This window comes from Cynocephalus volans, chromosome 10 (assembly GCF_027409185.1).
Source record: "Cynocephalus volans isolate mCynVol1 chromosome 10, mCynVol1.pri, whole genome shotgun sequence".
Lineage (NCBI taxonomy): Eukaryota > Metazoa > Chordata > Mammalia > Dermoptera > Cynocephalidae > Cynocephalus > Cynocephalus volans.
Genome location: NC_084469.1, coordinates 29,425,879 through 29,444,247, shown reverse-complemented (window position 1 = coordinate 29,444,247; position 18,369 = coordinate 29,425,879). Strand labels below are relative to the sequence as shown.

The 18,369-nt window shown below is 54.4% G+C and overlaps 1 protein-coding gene across 5 annotated transcripts in view; it reads right to left on the bottom strand.

The window, feature by feature from the left end:
* Positions 1-2,167: 2,167 nt before the first annotated feature.
* The window catches only part of SGSM2 (small G protein signaling modulator 2), a 35,779-nt gene continuing 19,577 nt past the window's right edge, over positions 2,168-18,369 (bottom strand). For 2 of the 5 annotated variants that reach the window (XM_063112727.1, XM_063112726.1), the window contains exons 7-24: positions 18,185-18,319; positions 17,543-17,667; positions 17,070-17,137; positions 16,659-16,819; positions 16,370-16,496; positions 14,672-14,806; positions 10,602-10,755; positions 9,746-9,810; positions 9,514-9,659; positions 8,882-9,010; positions 8,425-8,607; positions 6,525-6,911; positions 6,142-6,266; positions 5,555-5,637; positions 5,282-5,391; positions 4,731-4,827; positions 3,989-4,156; positions 2,168-3,757 (exon numbers count right to left, since the gene is read on the bottom strand). In XM_063112727.1, the coding sequence (XP_062968797.1) occupies positions 3,669-3,757; positions 3,989-4,156; positions 4,731-4,827; positions 5,282-5,391; positions 5,555-5,637; positions 6,142-6,266; positions 6,525-6,911; positions 8,425-8,607; positions 8,882-9,010; positions 9,514-9,659; positions 9,746-9,810; positions 10,602-10,755; positions 14,672-14,806; positions 16,370-16,496; positions 16,659-16,819; positions 17,070-17,137; positions 17,543-17,667; positions 18,185-18,319 (2,487 nt within the window). In that variant the 3' untranslated portion in view covers positions 2,168-3,668. Of the gene's footprint in view, positions 3,758-3,988; positions 4,157-4,730; positions 4,828-5,281; positions 5,392-5,554; positions 5,638-6,141; positions 6,267-6,524; positions 6,912-8,424; positions 8,608-8,881; positions 9,011-9,513; positions 9,660-9,745; positions 9,811-10,601; positions 10,756-14,671; positions 14,807-16,369; positions 16,497-16,658; positions 16,820-17,069; positions 17,138-17,542; positions 17,668-18,184; positions 18,320-18,369 lie in introns of those variants that run through there. The other 3 variants (XM_063112729.1, XM_063112728.1, XR_010024688.1) reach the window with 3 other exon arrangements.

Below are 18,369 nucleotides of genomic sequence, written 5' to 3'. Positions count from 1 at the left end.
TCTGGAGTTGTAGTTATGATAAGTCATCTGGGGAGTTCATAAAGCTGTCCTTTCTAGGAAAGGAACAAGGGAAAGAAGTTGGAGGTCAGGGGGCAAAGAGCCATGATCTCAAGGAGGCCTGGAAGACTCTTCTTATAGCTGCATCTTCTCTCCCCACAGTGTAGGTGAAACCAGCCCTCTGGCAGGCTGTCGCAGAAGTAAGTAGTGGGAAATGAGGGCACAGAGCAGTAAACTGGGTCTAGCTAAGACCAGGCTGATGGAGGCCGCCTAGTCTCATCCTTTCTACTCCCTAACACCACCCATTCGACTCCCAGCCCCAGCAGGGGGAACTGACTCTGCTTCTCTTCGCGGGGCAGGTGGTGGGGAGAGGGGTTTACCCTTGAGGGAGGGTATGGTGGCCACAAATGTCTTGGGGTCCTATTCTCTGAAGAAGGGCCAGTCAAGAAAAGTCAGACCCAGTCCCCGCACCAGTGCGCCAGCCCTTTTCACTTGTGCAATGTGGGCTCCCTCTGCTGGCAGCTCCAGGAAGAGCTGGGTCACTTCCATTAGCACCACTTCAGGAAGAGCTAGGGTTGGGGTTAACCCTTCCTGAGCACCCACTCAGGCACTGAGGACACGGATGTAGACCCTGCTTTAGCAGTGATGACCCAGCACCATCTGAGGGCTGTCACTTTATCTTAAGGGTAGGCAGAAGCTCCTCTCTCTGTCCTCAAAGGACAGTTCCCTCAACTCAGCCAGAGCCTGCAGGAGCGGGCAGGACCTATGGTCAAAGTAATGGAAAACAGGGCCGAGCCCGTGGCGCACTTGGTAGAGTGTTGTGCTGGCAGCATGGCGACGCTCCCGCCGCGGGTTTGGATCCTATATAGGACTGACCGGTGCACTCACTGGCTGAGTGCCGGTCACGAAAAAAAAAAAAAAACGACAAAGTAATGGAAAACAAAAAGCCCAAGTATGAATCCAGTTGCTTCCATTTACCAGCTCTGTAAAGGGGAAGACTGACTTTCCTGGGTGTGAGTTTCCTGAGGGGAGTGTTTATAGAGTCTGCCTTGCTTTTTGCTCTTCCTACCCTCTGCAGACCCATAATTTTGCAGTTCACATGAATTCTCACAGCTAGCTGCATTCGTCATTGATAAACAAGTGATCCGCGGCTAAGAGTCCTACCAGCGACACTCAGACAGGTGTAACCCCAGGAGGAACTCATCAAGACCCATCATTTTGGCTGTGGGATTCCCTCTGGTCCTAGAAGCCCAGCCCAGGGGTCTGGGTGGAATAGGGAGAGGTGGGAGTATGTGAAGGAACTGGGACACTCCCAGGCTAGTTTACCCCAGGTCTTTGGTGAATTTCTTCCACGTGGTCACAGCAGGGGAAATTCTGATTCCTCCAGGAAATAAATCCTGAGGGTGAGGAGTGTTCCCCCGAGGGGCTGATCAAGTTCCCTCACCCAAGAGCTCCCCGTGTCAACTACTTTCTTTGCCTGGGCAGCTCTGGCTAGTCTATATTCTATATTCTGTCCTGACAGCTGCGTACAGCCTGCTAGGGGCATGGGCTGGGCTTTTCAGCTCTGAATGAGTTGACAACAGGCCCTAATGCCCAGAAAGCTAGTGTCCTCTAGAACCAGAAAACATGTTGAGTGACTGGAGTCTTCTAACTGGAGCCATCGATGATGTGACCAGCGGCACTCTGGGGTGAAAGGAGGGCAGAAGAGATGAGGACCTGTTACTACAGTTGGGCCCTTTCCATGACTCAGCAGGGTATGACCCTTTCTCCCAGGTCCCAGTCTGACCCAGGCATCTCAAAGACAGTGCTCAGCGGATGGAAGCCACAGCCAGAGAATCAGGGTCCTACCTCACTGTCTAGAGGTGTGGGAGGCTTCTATAGAACCCCAGTCAAGCTCCAGTTTCTCACTGTAGGAGGGCAGGCAGGCTGGAGAAGCCACTGGTCAGTCTGAGATGGGACCATCACTCTGGGGTGAGGTCCCTCCAAGGGCACACTCTGAGTACTTGAGGTTCAACTTCATTGTCTTTTTGCCATCCTTGGCTTCTGGGGCTGGCCCTCTTTACCACTTGATTGTGGAGCTTCAAGAATTCCCCAACACACAGTCCAGTGCCAGGTCCACAAGCAGCCCCCGGAGCCTCAAGCGTTGCCAAATGCTGTTTATTGGTCTGTTACACTGAAGAGTATAGTTTCTGAGCCAAAAAACATACACACTCTGCTCCTCACAAAATCAGTCACTAAGGCAGGCACACAACAGCCACCCGTGCTTGGTAGAGGCCAAGGACTCAGACAGGAGCGGGCAGTGGGGTGGGCTGGCCCCCACACAGGCCGTGCAGTGCTCAGGGTACGGTGGGCTAGGAAGGCTGTGCTGGGCACAGAGGGTTGCTGGGCCCTTTCCCATGTGTCTCAAACACAGAAGTCTGCCAGACCCTGGGACTGCTGGACAGGCCCCAGCCCAGGCGTGGCCTCCAGGTTCTAGGGCAAGCCCTAGCCTGCATGTGCTGGCGTAGAGGGGGAGGTGGGGATGACAGCGAGCAGCACACCTAGGCCTGGGGTCAGGGGCTGCATCCTTCCTGGCACCCTGTGAATGCAGCTCTCCTCCAAGTAGGTTCTGGGTCCCTTGGCCTCTTGGCATCCCAAGAAGCACATGGAAGACAGAGCTAGCCTTGCTTCTCACCAGGGACAAACAAGGAAGACCCAGGCACTTTTGCCTCCCTCAGCCCCAGGGACTCTGCAGATGCCTGGGACAGGCAATGAGCTGCCCTGAAGCTCTGAGGCCTGTTGCTAAGGAGGCTGTGACAGGATGGCCTCCCTACAGGATCACCCCGCGACTCTTCTCAACAAGAAGTGCTCCCACCACATTCCAGATCATCAAATTGGCAAGAGCATCATCTGTACAGTTTTCAGGGATGTATCCGTGCATAAAGCCAGGGCAGGGTATCGAGAATGAGACTGTGCAGTTACACATGAGTGCACGGTACAGGGTTGGGAGTGCGTGGGGGTCACCTCAGGTTGCCAAAGGCAGTGGCAGTGCTGTTTAGGTGGGCTGCTCCTACCCAGGGCCCAGATCTTCTGACTGCCCCCCAGAATCTCAGGGGAGGGCCTGGAAGGCAGCTCAGGTTTCCTGCACCCAGGACACATGCCCGAAGGAGCAGCTGTTCTGGCTGCCCCAACTGGGGCTGGTGTGCACACATGCACTGGGCCTGCAAGGGGACTCTCAAAAGAGACAACAGCATAGATCCCCTTGCCCTACGCAAGCCTCACTAGGTAGGGCCCAGGCCACTATAACTCCTGCTGACCTTACAGGGCCCCAGGTTCACTTGAGATGCAATGGGGAACAGTCCAGGCTGAGGCTGAAGGTAGCAGTGGGGCTATTTCCACTGGTTTGAGGGGAGCAGAGGAGATGTCCCCCAAGGCAGCTGCTCTCTGAGGCCTACCCCTCCCATCCCAGCCCTGATTTGAGGGCACCCTGGCCTCCGACGTGCCCTGCAGGGCCAGCACTGTCCAGAGTCGCCTCCCAGGCTCATAATCACTTTGTTAGGAACACAGTTGGGCAGCCAGGGTCAGCAGGGTCTTGGGACAGTCTGGGCTGTGATGCCGCTGCACGTCTCTCTGCTGGAGCCCAGGGTCCTGGTGCCCAGGCTCTGTGCGGCTGCTGTCTCCAGCCACAGACCTCACTTGTTCTCTATGAGCATCTGCACCTTGTGGACGAGGTCCCGGGCAATCCGCAGGATCTCCTGGGCATCATGACACTCAGCCCGTTCTGGGGGAAACACAGGTAATTGTAGTGAGGCCCAGAGAGGGGGCAGTAGGCTGGGAGGAACACTGTAGCTGACTACTCTGCTCTCCGTTTCTACCTGCTGGATTCCTGACATCCTGTCCATGGGAAAGGGACCCCGGTAATTACTGAGAACCCTCCAACTCTGACCCAGCCAGGAGTGGAGGCCCCTGTGCCCCTGCTGGAGGCAACCAGGATGGCTGGAACAGCTCATACCATTGAAGAACTTGATGATATCAGTGAAGTCCATGTTGTTGTCGCGGATAATCTCTCGGTAGGCCTCCACCAGGGCCAGGGCGATGAACAGGACAAAGTGCTCCGATGAGATGTGCCTGGCCGCCCAGATCACCTCCCACACAGCAAACACATCCTCGTACAGCAGCTCTGGGGACAGTAAGGGGCTGGCACTCACCAGTCCCAGCCACATGGCTGTGGCTAAGACTGGGCCTGGCTACCTACAGGCCTCTGAAGGTTGTGAGTCAGTCCTCCAGGGGCCAAAGTCCTGGGACAGTCCCCATTAAACAAAGCCTGATGTAGGAGTGGGGGTTCCATACCCCACACCAAGACCCCCCCTTTCTCTTTGCTAATTTCTGCATGCTGGGCTCCTGCAGACTCCATATCTGCACTGCACTTCCCTTCACCAGAGCAGCACCACTTTTATAAATCCCACATCTTGGTGCTCAGGGAAGATTTCTTTTGAAAAAAGTCTCTAAAACCATTACCTAGCAGGAGGATGGTTGTCAACCTGGTTGCACTCTGGAATCACTGAAGGAGCTTTTAAGAACACATATTCCCAGCAGCCACAGTAAGTTTGGGGCTGGGTGGGGCCCGGCACACTGACAGCTTTTAAAAGCTCTCCAAGTGTTTCTGAAGTGCAGTTAAGGTTGAGAAGCACTGACTGTGGGGAAGAGAGATCTCCCGTTGCCCCTGACTCCAGCCTCACGTTCCCACTTCTCACCTCTCTTAAAATCCAGCAGGAACCAGCGGTAACAGAAGTAGAAGTGGGTGTAGTCTCCATTCTGATGCATCAGTTCAAACAGCTCTGAGTCCAGGATCTTCAGTGGGTGGGGAAAGCGAGATGCTAAACTGATGCTGCCACTCTGGCCACCCTTGCCCTCCATGCCCAGGGCAGCGTGGGCCCCAGACATCCAGGTGGCGCCTCCTTGCTGTGCTATGCCTGCTGCCTTGCATCGGCACTCTCTCCCTCTCAGGTCTCCCTGGGTGGGCGTCCCAGTCTGCTGTCCCCCCATCTTTATGGGCTGTATTCTTTTTGGGGTTATACCATTTTCTGGGTGTTTGATTTAATCATCAATCCCACTACTCACCAGAACTTTCACGAGCACAAGCACTCATACTCCTTCTTGATTTGTAACATTGAAAACAGTTTTTCAAGATGAAAGAAATTAAGATTATATGTAAAGGATATTTGGGGGACATTCTCTGGCCACCCTGTGGATATATAAGCCCAGCACTGCCCGTCATGTGCCCATGGGCAGCTGCAGACCTCACCTGGATGAGGGAGCGCATGTTGGCAAAGTGGGTGTCCATGGCGCCTCCGTTGGGGAAGTTCTGGCTCATTCTCTTCATGAGGTGACTGAAGCAGCTGTAGGCCAGCTGATCTAAGGGAAGACAGGAGTGAAGCCGGCAGGGCAGGAGACCCCAGAGGACAGGCTGGCTTACATTCCCATCCTTCCAGACCTAACCATCTTCTTTTCTTTTCTCCAGCTGACATCAGCTCACTCCCAACACCATTTTGGGAACCCCCACACCCCCATCCCTCACCATTGTCAAGGATGACCAGGAGAGGTGCCAGCAGATCACACATGCCCTGCACATAGCCCACGTCCAGGTGCTCCCACACGTAGCTGAAATGCCGGGGACAGAGTCACTGGGGCTGTGCTCCATCCCTCCCTCCCCTCGGGGATCCCTGGGGAGGTGGCACTACAGCAGCCTGCTACCCAGAAGTCAGCCTCTCTATGAGCCTGAAACACTTCCTGTGTACCCTACACTGGGAGACAGTGGGGAACAACTCCCAGACTCCTGGCCCCAAACCCTTGAGGACTCAGGAAAGGAGACAAGAGGCCATCACAGTCTGGTGTGGGGGGCAGGGGAGGGAAACCAGGCAAGGCTCCTTGAAGAAGTATGGCTGAGACCGAGATCTAAAAGGCCTCTAGGAATGAAGGGGGGCGGGGGGGTGAAGTACACTGCAGGGAAAAGTGTTCCAGACAGAGAGAGTCAAGTGTGATTCAGGAGCAGGCATGAGAAGGGGGGCGCCTTCTGGACCTAACCTTTCAGAGAGCAACCAGCGGCAGCCAGAGTGTGGGGCAAGGTCCCTGCCTCCCACCCTCAGCCCTGTCCCACAATGGCACCTGCACATGATATCTCTGAGCCTCTCGAGATTGGGGGTCGTGAAGTACCAGTAGTTGCGGTCACATCTCTGCACATCCTTGTCTATGCGGTGCAGATTTAAGGCCACAGTGTCCAGTAATTCTATCTGGAAGAGTAGAGGGCCCTCAGGGGTGAGACTGGCCAGACGCTTCCAGGTTGAGGGCAGGAGGTGGTGCCCAAACAAAGAAATGCAGCAAAGCAGGGAACCCAGGGAAGTCAGAGAACAGAATCCTCTGGGGATGCTGAGAGATGGGCTTGGTGCTCCCTTCCAGGCCAGTTAGAGCACCCCCACCTTCCACCCTGCCAGCCCCCCCCAAGCTGTGGGATGCCAGGAGGGAAAGGTGCCTGGAGACTGTGCACATACAGTGTAGGCAGCAGCGCACACAGCTATGAGCTCCTGCCCTGCTTCCAGCTCGCTGGTCCGCGAAGCCTTCTCCTGGCTGGGATCTTGGGGCTCAGAGAAAGCATGGGGTGCAGAGACTGGCCTGTCAGAGCTTTCCTCCCCTCCACCGTCCTCCTCTTCAAAGCCCATGCTCTGCCCCTCATCTAGGCTTGACTGGATGCCCGAGGTCACGGAGTAATTGCGAGAGGATGGCAGTCCTGAGTCTGGAGAGTCAAACTCCACTGACTGCTGCTGCTCTATCACGGCGGTGCCCGGAGTCCCTGCTCCCAGTTCTTGCTCAGGCTTTGGTCTGGAATCTTGAGGGCCCTGAGGCCCTGGGGGCTCCAGATCATCCACAGAGATAAAGACCTGGTGGGAGTGAACAGACAGTAGCTCCCACCTGTACTCCAGGACCCTCCCAAAGCCCCTGCCTCCTCCCTGGATCAGGGGGGAGCTGGGATGGAGAATTCTTTTCATACTCCCTACTCCCACCCAGTCTCAACGCTGCCACCCCTGGGTGCCAAGCCAGGCAGAGAGAAATAAGGTTCTGGGCAAACATGAAGACACCATCTTCAGCCCTACCCAATTCCTGCTCATGTGAAGCACTCCAGGGCTTCCCATGGCTGCTGGAGGGAAGAAGGGGAACCAGAGGCCTGGACACTTGGTGGCCAGTTTGAGCTGTCTCATTCTACACATGGTAAAGTTACAAGACCAGGACAGGTTCCTTAGCGTCTTGGTAGGACTGCTGGGGCACCCTGCAGGGAGGGCAGGCTAAAGGTTTTAGGAAAAACAAGTTTTTCCTTATTTTCATTATTGAATGTTCAGCAGGACAAGACAGGAAACTTCTGTAGCAAGTATCTCATCAGTTATATTAGCCTTCAGACAAGCTGAGGAGGGGCAAGTAGTAAAAGGAAACATATTCTACTGATTGGAAACAGTCTATTGTCACGGACAAGTCACAGGGAAAATAAGAGACATACACAGACTGTTTTTGTTTTTTCTTTTTCTGTTTGGACTATGTAGGGAAAAGGATGCTAAAAAAGTTGTTTTCACTTTGAGCAAGAAGCATGAAGTGTGGAAAAGCACAGTTCTGAGGCAATTAAGAGTCTCAGAGTACTGCCAGCAAGGAAGGCACAGCTGTCTGCTAGCACAGCAGCTGGGACACCAGTACAGACTAAGGTTTTTACAAAACGCAAAGCCAGAGAGGAGAATACATTCATGAATTACAGGTTAAGAATGAAGCACGTGGAAAAGGACAGTATGCCTTGTTCTATTTCTTCAAGTCTTGTTCCAACTTACATTTTCTGTTAATATTAGTAAAGATTTGTAAAATAACAAGAATATACATCATTCAAAGAGTCAATTTTAAAGAAAAAACATAAACTGGGAGGAGAGGGGATCTTGCCAATACACACCAATAGGACTGATCTAAGTACTCCCCTGCTCTCTGGCCAACAGCTCTCAGTGAAGCCTCTACAATCAGAGTATATGAAAGTGAAGAGGAGAAACTGAGATACAGAAATGGGAAGTTCTTGTCCAGACACTCATCTTGGCAGCAGTGGATCCAGGACTAGAACCCAGGGCTGCCTGTTCTTAGCCTTGAGGTCTCTCTACAAAGAGGGTGGGCTTCCCTTAATCCCAGTAAATCCATCTTTCCCTGCCTGTTAAAACAGAACACAATGCACTATCTCATTTTATTCCTACATCCAGAGAAGTAGGCAGCAGAGGGACAGTTATCCACTTTCCAGTTGAAGAAAATGAGACACCTTTCTTCCAGGCTGTACTGCCAGTATTAGAGGTTGGGCTGGGGCTGAGGACTCCTGTGTGTAAAATGTTAGTGGTCCCCCTGGCCCCCCAACCCCCGAGGCCCCGTCTGGCTCACATCATTGCTGATGGTGGAATCTCGGTGGATGAGGCGCTGCACGTGGCTGTCAATGCTGCTGCCCGAGGAAAACTTGGTGAGCGTGGCTGGGTGAGCCTCACGCTCCCGCTGCCTCACCGCCACCTCGCAGGCCTTCCATTCTGCCAACACCTGCTGATACCGTGCTGCCACCACTGCGTCCACCTGTACTCAGACCACACCATGGCCATGGGGGAGGGGTGCACCAGGCCCCCCTCTTCAGGGTCTGGGCAGGCACTAGACCTTTGGCCCTGAGTTTCAGAGGCTGGGATGGCTGGACACGAGATAGGGCCTCGGGGGAAGGACAGTGGAGCCACTCTGCTAACATCTTCCTCTGTCATGTTTCTTTCCTGGGAAGGGGCTGACGCTTTCAAGGCCCCCTTCCTCCCTTGGCCCAGCTCCCAGTCTCCATATTCCCATGGGAATAGGCTCCTCTTACCTGCTCCATCTCCTTTTTGCTCATGCCAAACTTGTAGTGGCCAAGCAGAAAGGGCCAGACGTCCTTGCGGATCTCATGCTCCACGCCTCCATAGTAAACTTGCCGCAGCAGCTCCAGTTCCTTGTAGTTCTGAGGGACCCAGGGAGTAAAGACTGTGCATCCCCCCGGTCTCTGTGGCCCAGTTGGGTGAGCCCCATGGGGCTGGGGAGGGGGCTTTAGTCACTGCTGAAGCCCAGAAAAACACTGCTTTGGGGCAGCCGTGTCCTCCTGTGTCCCAGATTACAGTGGGATAAGATCTAGTTCTACCCTCCTACCTTACAGAGCAGGAAATGGTGCCCAGAGACATGCAAAGGTTTGCTAGTGGTCATAGGGCAATGTGGAAGCAGAACGGATTCCCAGTCCAGTCCCCTTCCCATGTGAACCCACAGACCCAGCTGTATGAGATTCTACCATGACCTGGGTCACTCCATGGCCATCAGTGCTGGCCTGTCAACCCCATCCCTCCCCATACTTTGCCCTGAGTGCCCATTTGGTCTATGAAGGCTCATCCCAGACCAGACTGCTTTTCACTCACTGCTGCCCACCCCATGCCCTCAAACCGGTCTCTGGTCCTGGAAGCCCAGACCTGGTACCTTTTTGTCCTTCTGATACTTGCTCCACACATCTTTGGTGAGGCCTCCTGAGGCCCCCAGGGGCCGGTCGGGTGGAATAATGTTGTGATGCACCAGCGCTGACAGGTGGGTCCGCACCGTTGACAGATGGCGGCAGTATGCCAGCCCTGCCAGTGGGCAGCCAGGAGGCAGTGACTGGGGTGCCTTCCCCACCCCACAGCCCCTCACAGCCCCACCTTCCCCACACACTCACAGCCATAGAAGGCCCGGGACACAATCTGCCTCTTCATGCTCTCGCACAATAGTCTGAGTGGCAACCTATGGAAACAACCTGGCTTAGAGGGGAGGGGGCTGAGGCCCCTTGGTGGGAGGAGGACAAGAAGGAAGGACATTTCGGCTGGGGACAGGTAAGGTGCTCGGGATGGTGCGGGGAGCAGGATCCATAGCCAAGCAGCACATCAGTGGGCTCTGTCCCTGCTGGCCACCCTGGATAGAGCTGCTGGGGGCCCAGCCTGGCTCCCAACAACCAGGGACTTTGGGCAACTAACACTTCAATGTATCTTGGTTTCCTCATGTGAAAATGGAGAGAACCACCTCAGGGTCATTAGGAGAAACAGGTGAGAAATGAAGTAACAGGTAAGAGAGCACAAAGCAAATGGTCTTCACACAAAGGCCATTCACACATTCATTCCTGGCACATGGCAGATACCCAGGTATCTGTGGAGTATCCTCACTACAGCCTGACAGCAGGATCAATGTCTACATTGGGAAGGGGAGATCACAAGTATTGAGCACCTGCTATGTGCCAGGCACAACCCTGGGCATTCACATAGGTTATATCTCCTTTAGTCCTCACAAGTGCCTAGGGAGCAGCTGGTCTTATCCCCATTTAACAGATGAGGGACCTGAGGTTCAGAAACATAGATGCTCATAGAGACTCAGTAACTTGCCAAAGTCACGTAGGTAGCAGAAGTGAAATTTGAACCTGGATCTGTCCAACTCCAAAGGCCACCCTGTCATGCAAGTGACACAGCTGCAAAGGCAGATGGACACACACACATGAATGGACATACTAACAGGAGGCTGGTGTTCTGGTCCTGCCCACTTACCGGTCAGGGACGCAGGTGCAATGGCTGGGGATGGTATATGGGGAGCTGCTGGAGGAGCAGGAGAGGCAGGAGGAGCCCTGGCTATACAAGGGCTCCAGGTGCCAGGCTGGCAGGCTGGGCCCAAAGCCCTGCATCTCGATCATATCGCCAGCATCTGAGGGCAGGAAGGGGGCCATGGTCAGGGCCTGGCAGGCCTCCTCCCCCAAGCACCCTGCAGCATGCCCACCTCTGTGCCCAGAGCTGCAGCATGAAGTCATCCATTGGTAGAAAACTGCAGCGGTGGTGCCTGCCTGATTCAGAGACCAGAGATGGAAATGGTGGGAGAGAGGGAGACTGCCTGACACTTCCCACCTCCACCAAGCCTGGAGGGGTCGGCAAGGTGTCTTTCTGTGCATGACAAAATACTTGGACTGAATCGTGGGTGACTGTCTATCTCTATCTTGCTACTAGCAAACACTTGCTTTTCTAGAGGGAGGGAAAAGAAAGAGAAAGAACAACAAAGGCCTGAGCTCCCTAAAATGCCACCAGCTAGCTTGACCTTCACGGACTCAGCTTGGTTCTCTTGGGCAAAGTCTGAGATGCTCAGGAAGGTGCTTAGAATGCTTCAAACTCTGAGCCCTCCTCTCTAGAGGAGTCTTCACTGATCAAAGCCCCTGAGGGACCCACCTGTCCCGCAGGCCTCATGCTTCTAAAGGGTTCTACATCTGGTGGCCAGTGGCTAAGGAGGAACAGTCCTTCCTGCCCAGGCCAGGTACCCCTGCTGCCAGTTCCCTGGGCACTTTCTGAATTCCCCCCCATCCTCACCTAGTCTGACTGTACTCAGCATGGTGGCCTCCTGGAAATACACAGGCGAACTGGAGGCAGGCAAAATTCCCAGGGCTGCCAGGCCATTGTGGAGATGGGGGTGATGGCTGGGCACACAGGTCCACCATCCAATATGCCAATCATGGAAGAACGTGTCCAGGTGCAGCCTCAGAAGATGGCTCCTTGGACATGTCTACACCACTAGCAAATGGAGCCTTCTCACCCAGTCCAGCTGGTCTGAATCAGAACTCAAGACCCTTGAGAGTTTCCAAGGCCCAAGTGGGGTGCACAGCAGTGCTCCAGTGAGCCACAAAGATGAAGAAAAGTCAGAGCAGGAAGTGAAAGGACTAGGAGGTGATGCCAGGAGGGAGGGAGAGAGCAGAGAAGATCAAGGAGAGAGAGAGCCGAGTGTGCTGAGCAGACTTCTTTCAGCAGTAGTTTTCTCGGCGAAATCTAGCATGGTGCTGGCTCAGCCTGGGCCTTGGCCTACCATGGTCTGGAGCAGGTGTAGGCTTTTGTGGAGCCAGACTCCAGTTTTGGGTGTGCTTTCGTGGGGAGGGCTGAGCTGAGCCCCCTCTAGTCTTTTCCCTGCCTTGGCCCCGGGGCTCTTTTCCCAGACCCAAGGCTGGGAGTTTTGTAGCTATCTGGCCCTTCAGCTCCACCAGGAGGCAAATTAAGGGAACATACTTGGTGAGGAGGGGCTGCGGCTCTGGGAGAGAGGGGTTGCAAGCCATGCCCGGGACTCTGGGAAGAGAGAGGGAGGGGACGAGTGCAGGTGGGGTGTGGCAGAAGCCCAGCTCATGCCCCTGCAGCAGGTAGGAGAGAGGCCAGTCCTGGGAGAAGCTGGGGTGGGAGTAGGCCCAGCTGGGCAGGCAGCAGGCAGGGAGGGTGACAGGTGCAGAGGGCGGAGGGTGGGCACAAAGGGAAATAAGCTCATGCCCAGAAAGCAGGGCCCAACCAAGGCAAGTCTCCTGGGTCAATGCTCTTCACCTTAATTCTCCAGGAAGGAGCTGAACCAGCCAGCATTGAACACTGCATCTCTGAATTAACCCAGTGCAGACAGCTGAAGCTCTGGCGTGACTGGGTGAGGGGTAGCAGGCTGGATGGGAGGATTTGCTGGATTAGCTTTGACTCTGACTCTCTCTCCTCTGAGCATGAGGAAAGTGTAAAGCAAAACAAATCAGGGTGGGTGAACCCCACAGCCCCTAAGACTCCGAGTGAAAGGTGCCTGGCCTGGAGCAGAATTAGAGTGAATAGCATCTCTGCTCTGTAAGGGAGGCAGCAGGAAAAGGAGGGGAGAGGAGAAGGGAGGGAGAGGAGATTTGGATACCCCACCACTTGATTCACATGCACAAGTCAAGCATGTTGCAGGCCTGAAAAGCAACAACTAGCAGAACAGACTCAACAGTGTTGTCATTATGGACTGGAGTGAGGTGGGGGGCTCGCATCCACCATCCTATGTCCCCAATCACCTGCTGATTCTGCTGTCATGCCTCCTGCCCTTTCCCAAGTACTGGGGGCCCATGGGCTGCATACTGTGTTGGTCTAGCCCCTGAGTTCTCCAAGAGGATGCCCAGACAAGCCCGGAGGCCTCTGGATCCCATGGGCCTGGAAGTTTCTCCGACCCCAGAAGATTTAGCCCTAAGAGTAGTCAGGGGTCGGCTTTCTATTGCCAAGTAGCCAAGACCAGAGTTCTGCTAGGATCCTCCAGCCTGACTAAAAGTTCATAGGGTAAGAAGGGGCTCCTTACCCCTCGCCCCCAGCTCAACCTTCCCACACTGCTCAAAATCAGTTAACCTGTAAATAAACATCAGCCCCAAGTCCAGGCTTTCAAGGAACCAGATGACAGGTTTGTGTGCAGGCAATAAGCATCAGCAGGAGGATGTTCCCACCTAGGCCTGGGCTACAGCCCGCTACTGGAAGGGCTGGGAGGGAGGGTAGGCAGGAGAGCAGGCATGTGGCAGTGAGAGGGACAGCTGGTGGGGTTGTGCTGAGTGTGTGCTGGCTGTGTTCTAAGTGGCGGACCTGGCTGCCCAGCAATGGGGAGACTCAGTACCACTGGCTGAGTGACCGGGCTGTGGAACTGGGCTCCTTGGCAGAACTTTAAGGAAGTATAAAGTTACATATTCTTAGACACCCTCTGCAGGGGCAGGAAAAGGAAAGAAACAATTAATTCTGTGGCATGGAAATGGGTGGGGATGGAGAAGTTGGCCTAACCTAAAAAGAGAGCTGGCCTTAGCCTCCTCATAACCAACCTGAGCACCCTTGCTAGCCCACACAGGTCGCCTGGCTAACTGGTCTCCAAAAATAGTGGGGTTTCCTCTCTACCAACCCAACTCTGTGCTAAGAAAGATGGGTGGTAGACAGAGGAGCACTCAGAGGCTGTGGGCACTGTGCTGTGTCATTCCAATGAGGGGGCCTCTGCAGTCATGGATTCTTAGGTCCGTGAGTACAGGAGCACACTTGTCTTGTATCCTTGGCATAGCACCTGGCACAGATGAAGAGACTGAACTTCATGATAGTGAGACACTCACTTAAAACCATATAATGAAGCAGGGGTGTATCAGGGGCAGGAATTTATGTGGCCATACCCTGAGCCTGTGTCACTTTCTGGATACCATGCTGGAGATATTTCTAGATTTCATGCTAAAGTACCAGGCCATGCCTGCTGGAGCCCTCAGGCCTGCTGGAAAAACAGCCCTGGGGTTTCTTCCCATGGTGGCCCTCAACCCCTCACCTGACCCATAGGAACTACTGTCCACATGATCTGTCCAGCCCCTACTCCTACCCAAGGAAGGGCCTGGCACATCTGTCCTGTTTTCCTTAAGTCAGGAGTCAGAAGCACAAGATCCAGAGGCTGGTCTTTGCAAAGAGCAGGAGAGAAAGAAAGATACCATTGTATGGCATTTGCGTGCATGACCCCCAGGAGAAGGAATGGGCTCAGAGAGCCATTCAAGGTCCCCAAGAGGCATTCAGAAAAATCAGACCTTTCCATCAGTGGATCCTCTTCCCTCTCAGGCATGAAGCCCTTCCTTACAGCCCAGAGACACTCTGTACGGTCCCCTCTTCCTGCCAGCACCTGTCTGGCCTCCTTCCATCCTCCCTGATCTGCCTCCTGATGGAAGGGAACTGCCCTAGGTGCAAGTCCCTTAATGCCAACACTGCCGTTTGAGCCCCTGTGGTGGGTGGCAGGTAGGCCCAGGGGGGTGGGGTAGGGGATGGGGTGGGGGATGAGGTGGGTCAGGGAGAAGGGGAGGGATAAAAACCTTTCATCGGATTGGGAGCTGTGAGGTTCCGCGAGCAGATCATTGAGAGCATCGTGTGTAGTTTATCTTCCTCTTCCTCATCATCGTCCACCGAGGCCGCGCGGCTGGCCGCTAGGTGGTGGTAGTTAATAGTGACTGCTCAAAGAGAATAGCGAGAGAGGCAGAGGCATGAGGACCCTAGACCCTGGAAAGGAGGGACTCTCTCCTTAAGGTGAGTGGGATGGAGGCTGTGAGCATCTTGAACCTGCAGGGCATAGAAGAGGAGAAGGCAGGGGACTTGAAAGCTCTTTTGATGATTTACTTGGGAGAGTATGGAAGAAGGTAAGGTCTGGGAGGTAGCTATAGAACCCCTCTCTCTGGAAGAGGCCCTCTGTAGGAAGAGCAGAAGAGAGAGAACTGAGGGCAGATGTGAAAGACAGGGACTGTTTGGGACAGACTGGCAGCTCAGGAGCTCTCCAGCCCTGCCAAGGCGGGGCACGACTGTTGGCAGACGGGTGTTGATCACTCTTCACCTCCCGTCATGGTGAGGCTGGACCAAATCTGAAGATTACTCTAAATCCCTCTTCTCAGATAGTAAATTCAACCTTCTCCTTCAAGGGTTTTCCCATAGCTGTCCTCAAGGAGCCTGAGTCACTCAGCTGAGTTCTAGCTTCTTGGCACCCTGGCTCGTCCTCCAGGGAAATGATCCTTGAAATGAAGTGACCAGGATTGGGATATGCCAAGGATTGAAGAGGGGAAGTAGAGACTGAATAATCTAAACTGAGCAACAGTCTGAGACTAGAAGTTGGGTTTGCAAAAGTTCTGGCAAAAGATGTGTCTCCTTGTCAGGTATATTTGGGAGGGGTAATCCCCACATCTTGTACCCTCCTAGCCTGTTGGGACTATTTGTGATGTGGCTATATGTATACAGTCTGGATTATCTGTCCACTAATATAGAGGCAACTTGTTGACAACTATTTGGCACAAGTTAGGAAATTTAGGAAGCAGGTGGTCTGGGCTGTCAAATTCCCTGACAAGAAAAGCAAATCTGGCCCAGAGAAACCTTTGGGTAGCAGCAGCACCCTGATCAGAAAGGGAACTTTGGTGTTGTAGATACATATAGAGAGAACTCCAGGGGGGCAGGACCCATGAGGGTCAAGCCACCTTTAGGAACCCCAACCCCCAAAGTCCTCTGGGCAGCTCCAAGTCCTAGCCTCATCAGATGCAACCCACTACCTCCAGCTGAAGCTCCTCTCATCAGTAGCTGGTTTGAGGAAGGCTCGGGCTCTAGAGGAATCAGTGAACCATTTGTACCACCCAAAAATAAGCGCTGATCCCACACCCAGGCTGCTTGTGGGGGTTGGGGAGCAGGCCAAGGGGAAATGGAGAGATCTCCTCCTTCTATTTTTAGTTTCTCCATGTTTTTTTCTTCTGGGGCAAGGCATAAAAGGATGACTAAGAGAATCTTGTACAGTGACGTCTGGGTCTGCTGAGCCAAGTCTTGGGGTGAAGAGATGGGGACAATAGGTAGAGGAGAGGCAACTTTTCAAAGGGATGATTTGGTGGTGAAAGATTCAGTTGAGAGGCTATGCGATGACCCTCTTGTCTTAACCTGGCCTGGTCAGCGGACCCTGACTGACACCCCTCCTGGGTGACACTGCACTCCCCCACCTCCCTGAGCATCTTTCTCTCTTCCAGGGATGAAGTTTGGACACTCACTGTGCTCGTGCCTGTGCCCGGGGTAGATGATCCTGAACACGTAGTCTGTGGCCCACCCCATGCACTTCTCCTCCACGTCCACGGACCTCATGCTGCTGCGTTTCCGTAGCCTGGGGAACACCTTCCCCTGTGGAGGGGGGCAGGTGGTCAGCCTGTCCAGGGCAGGGTCCCATCCAGCATACCACCCCAAGGCTGTTCCTAAGCACTTCAAGTGGTGAAAGGAAGGGAGGTGGGTGGAGAACCCACCCCACACAACCCTTCACCCAGAGCCTCCCACACCCTCAGGTACCTTCCCCTGCTGGGTCCAGAGTGGGGGCTCTAGCTGTCCTCCAGGCAGCAGCCCATTCTCCAGACAGGACAGAAAGGACAGCAGATGTCCTCCCTGTGGGAAGTGCAGCGGTGGCCTCTGGATGCCGTCCTGGCTCACCAGCACAAGTGTGCCACCACTCTCTGGGGGTTGAACATGGGTAAGTGAGGCTGGGCCACTCTTCGAGACCTCCCTGTTCATCACCATGGCCCCACTGGCCAGGATCCCCAGGTTGGGTAGGAGGAGGACAGTTGGACTGAAGCATGGCCTGGGAGCCTCATTAACAGGGATGGTGGGAGGAGAGGAAGGCCAATGGGCCCCACGCACCGTGCACGACTGGGAGAAAGTAATCTCTCCCTTCCCACCCGTGTGCCCAGGACAAGGCAGGCTTACTTTGTTGGTGGCAGTGAATGCAGACAATCTGACTGAAGGGCACCACCAGGGCATAGTCCCAGTAAACACTGGAAAGGAACCAGATTGGTGTCACTGTGTCCCAAGACTTGCCATACTGCCTTCCTTCCTGCCCCCTACCACCCCTTGAAACTACCCAGAAGATAGGACGACCATAGCTGAGAAATGACCTCAGACGGCCATGTTCCTCTGTGACCCATGTTGTCCTCATGGCATAGAGCCTGTCAGTCTCAGCTGCCGAGAGCTTGGCTCAGGCAAACCTCTTTATGCCCAGGCGTGGCTCAGTCTTAGAGAGTTTGAGAATCACTCCAGGTGGCCTCTCCCTGCAGTTCTTGGCATCTGGATAAGGAGTGAGGCCTGCCTCCTGGAGCAGGCTGGGTCTCTCCACCCCCCTGCCTGAGGTCAAGTGCTCACTCCCTTCCCTGGCTCCTGGGAGCAAGTCCCAAAGCCCCCACCTCTTTTCCAGCTCGGAGTCCCTCAGAGTCCCGTTCATGAGCTGGTTGGGGGTCCACTTCAGAGTTAGGCTCTCTGCAGACTGGTGCAGGGAGAGGTAGCCAGGGACAGCCTCCATGTCCTCTTTCTATAGGGAGGGGACACACCAGAAGATACAAATGATGAGAGGATGGGAGGCTCTCAAGGATGACCCATGGAAAATGAGCTGCAAGTGGGAGGAAGGGTGGCCAGGCTTGGCTGGCCATAGGGTCCTGGGCTGGGAGCAGGGCAGAAACAAGGAAGAACAAGGGCCATAGGGACGATCTGGGCATCTCCTCTCCCTGATTGGCCTAGTGCTATTGGCTCTGTCCTGTCAGCCTCCTGGATGCCAGGTGTGTCCTGGGCTGGCCACACTCAAGCTGGGCATTCACCCTTCCTGCTGGGCATCATGGTTCTCTGTGAGCCAGAGCAGATACCATCCCTGGCTCCCACTAACTCAAGGCTGGGCATGAGTCATATGAAATAGTGAGGTGGGGGTGAGGCCATTCTCCCCCTTCTTTCTGGTCAAACTCCTAAAGAAAGGAAGGACGGTGGCTGGAGGCTTCTGGTTCTGGGACCTTTGGAAGAGAGAGATTGAGGGGAGGGTGGTGGCATTGTTTTCCTACCGGCTGTACCAGCACATTGTTCTTGCCATAGAGCAGCCGCATTCTTGAGTTCTGGTGCAGGGATTCCACATACTCGCGGGCGCAGGCAGCTAACCTGTCCTCTGATGCACTGCCACTTGAGTGCCGCTTCCGGATCTGTGTGGAAAGCCGTGGCTCAGTCCCAGCCTTGGGAAATCAGCCTCAGG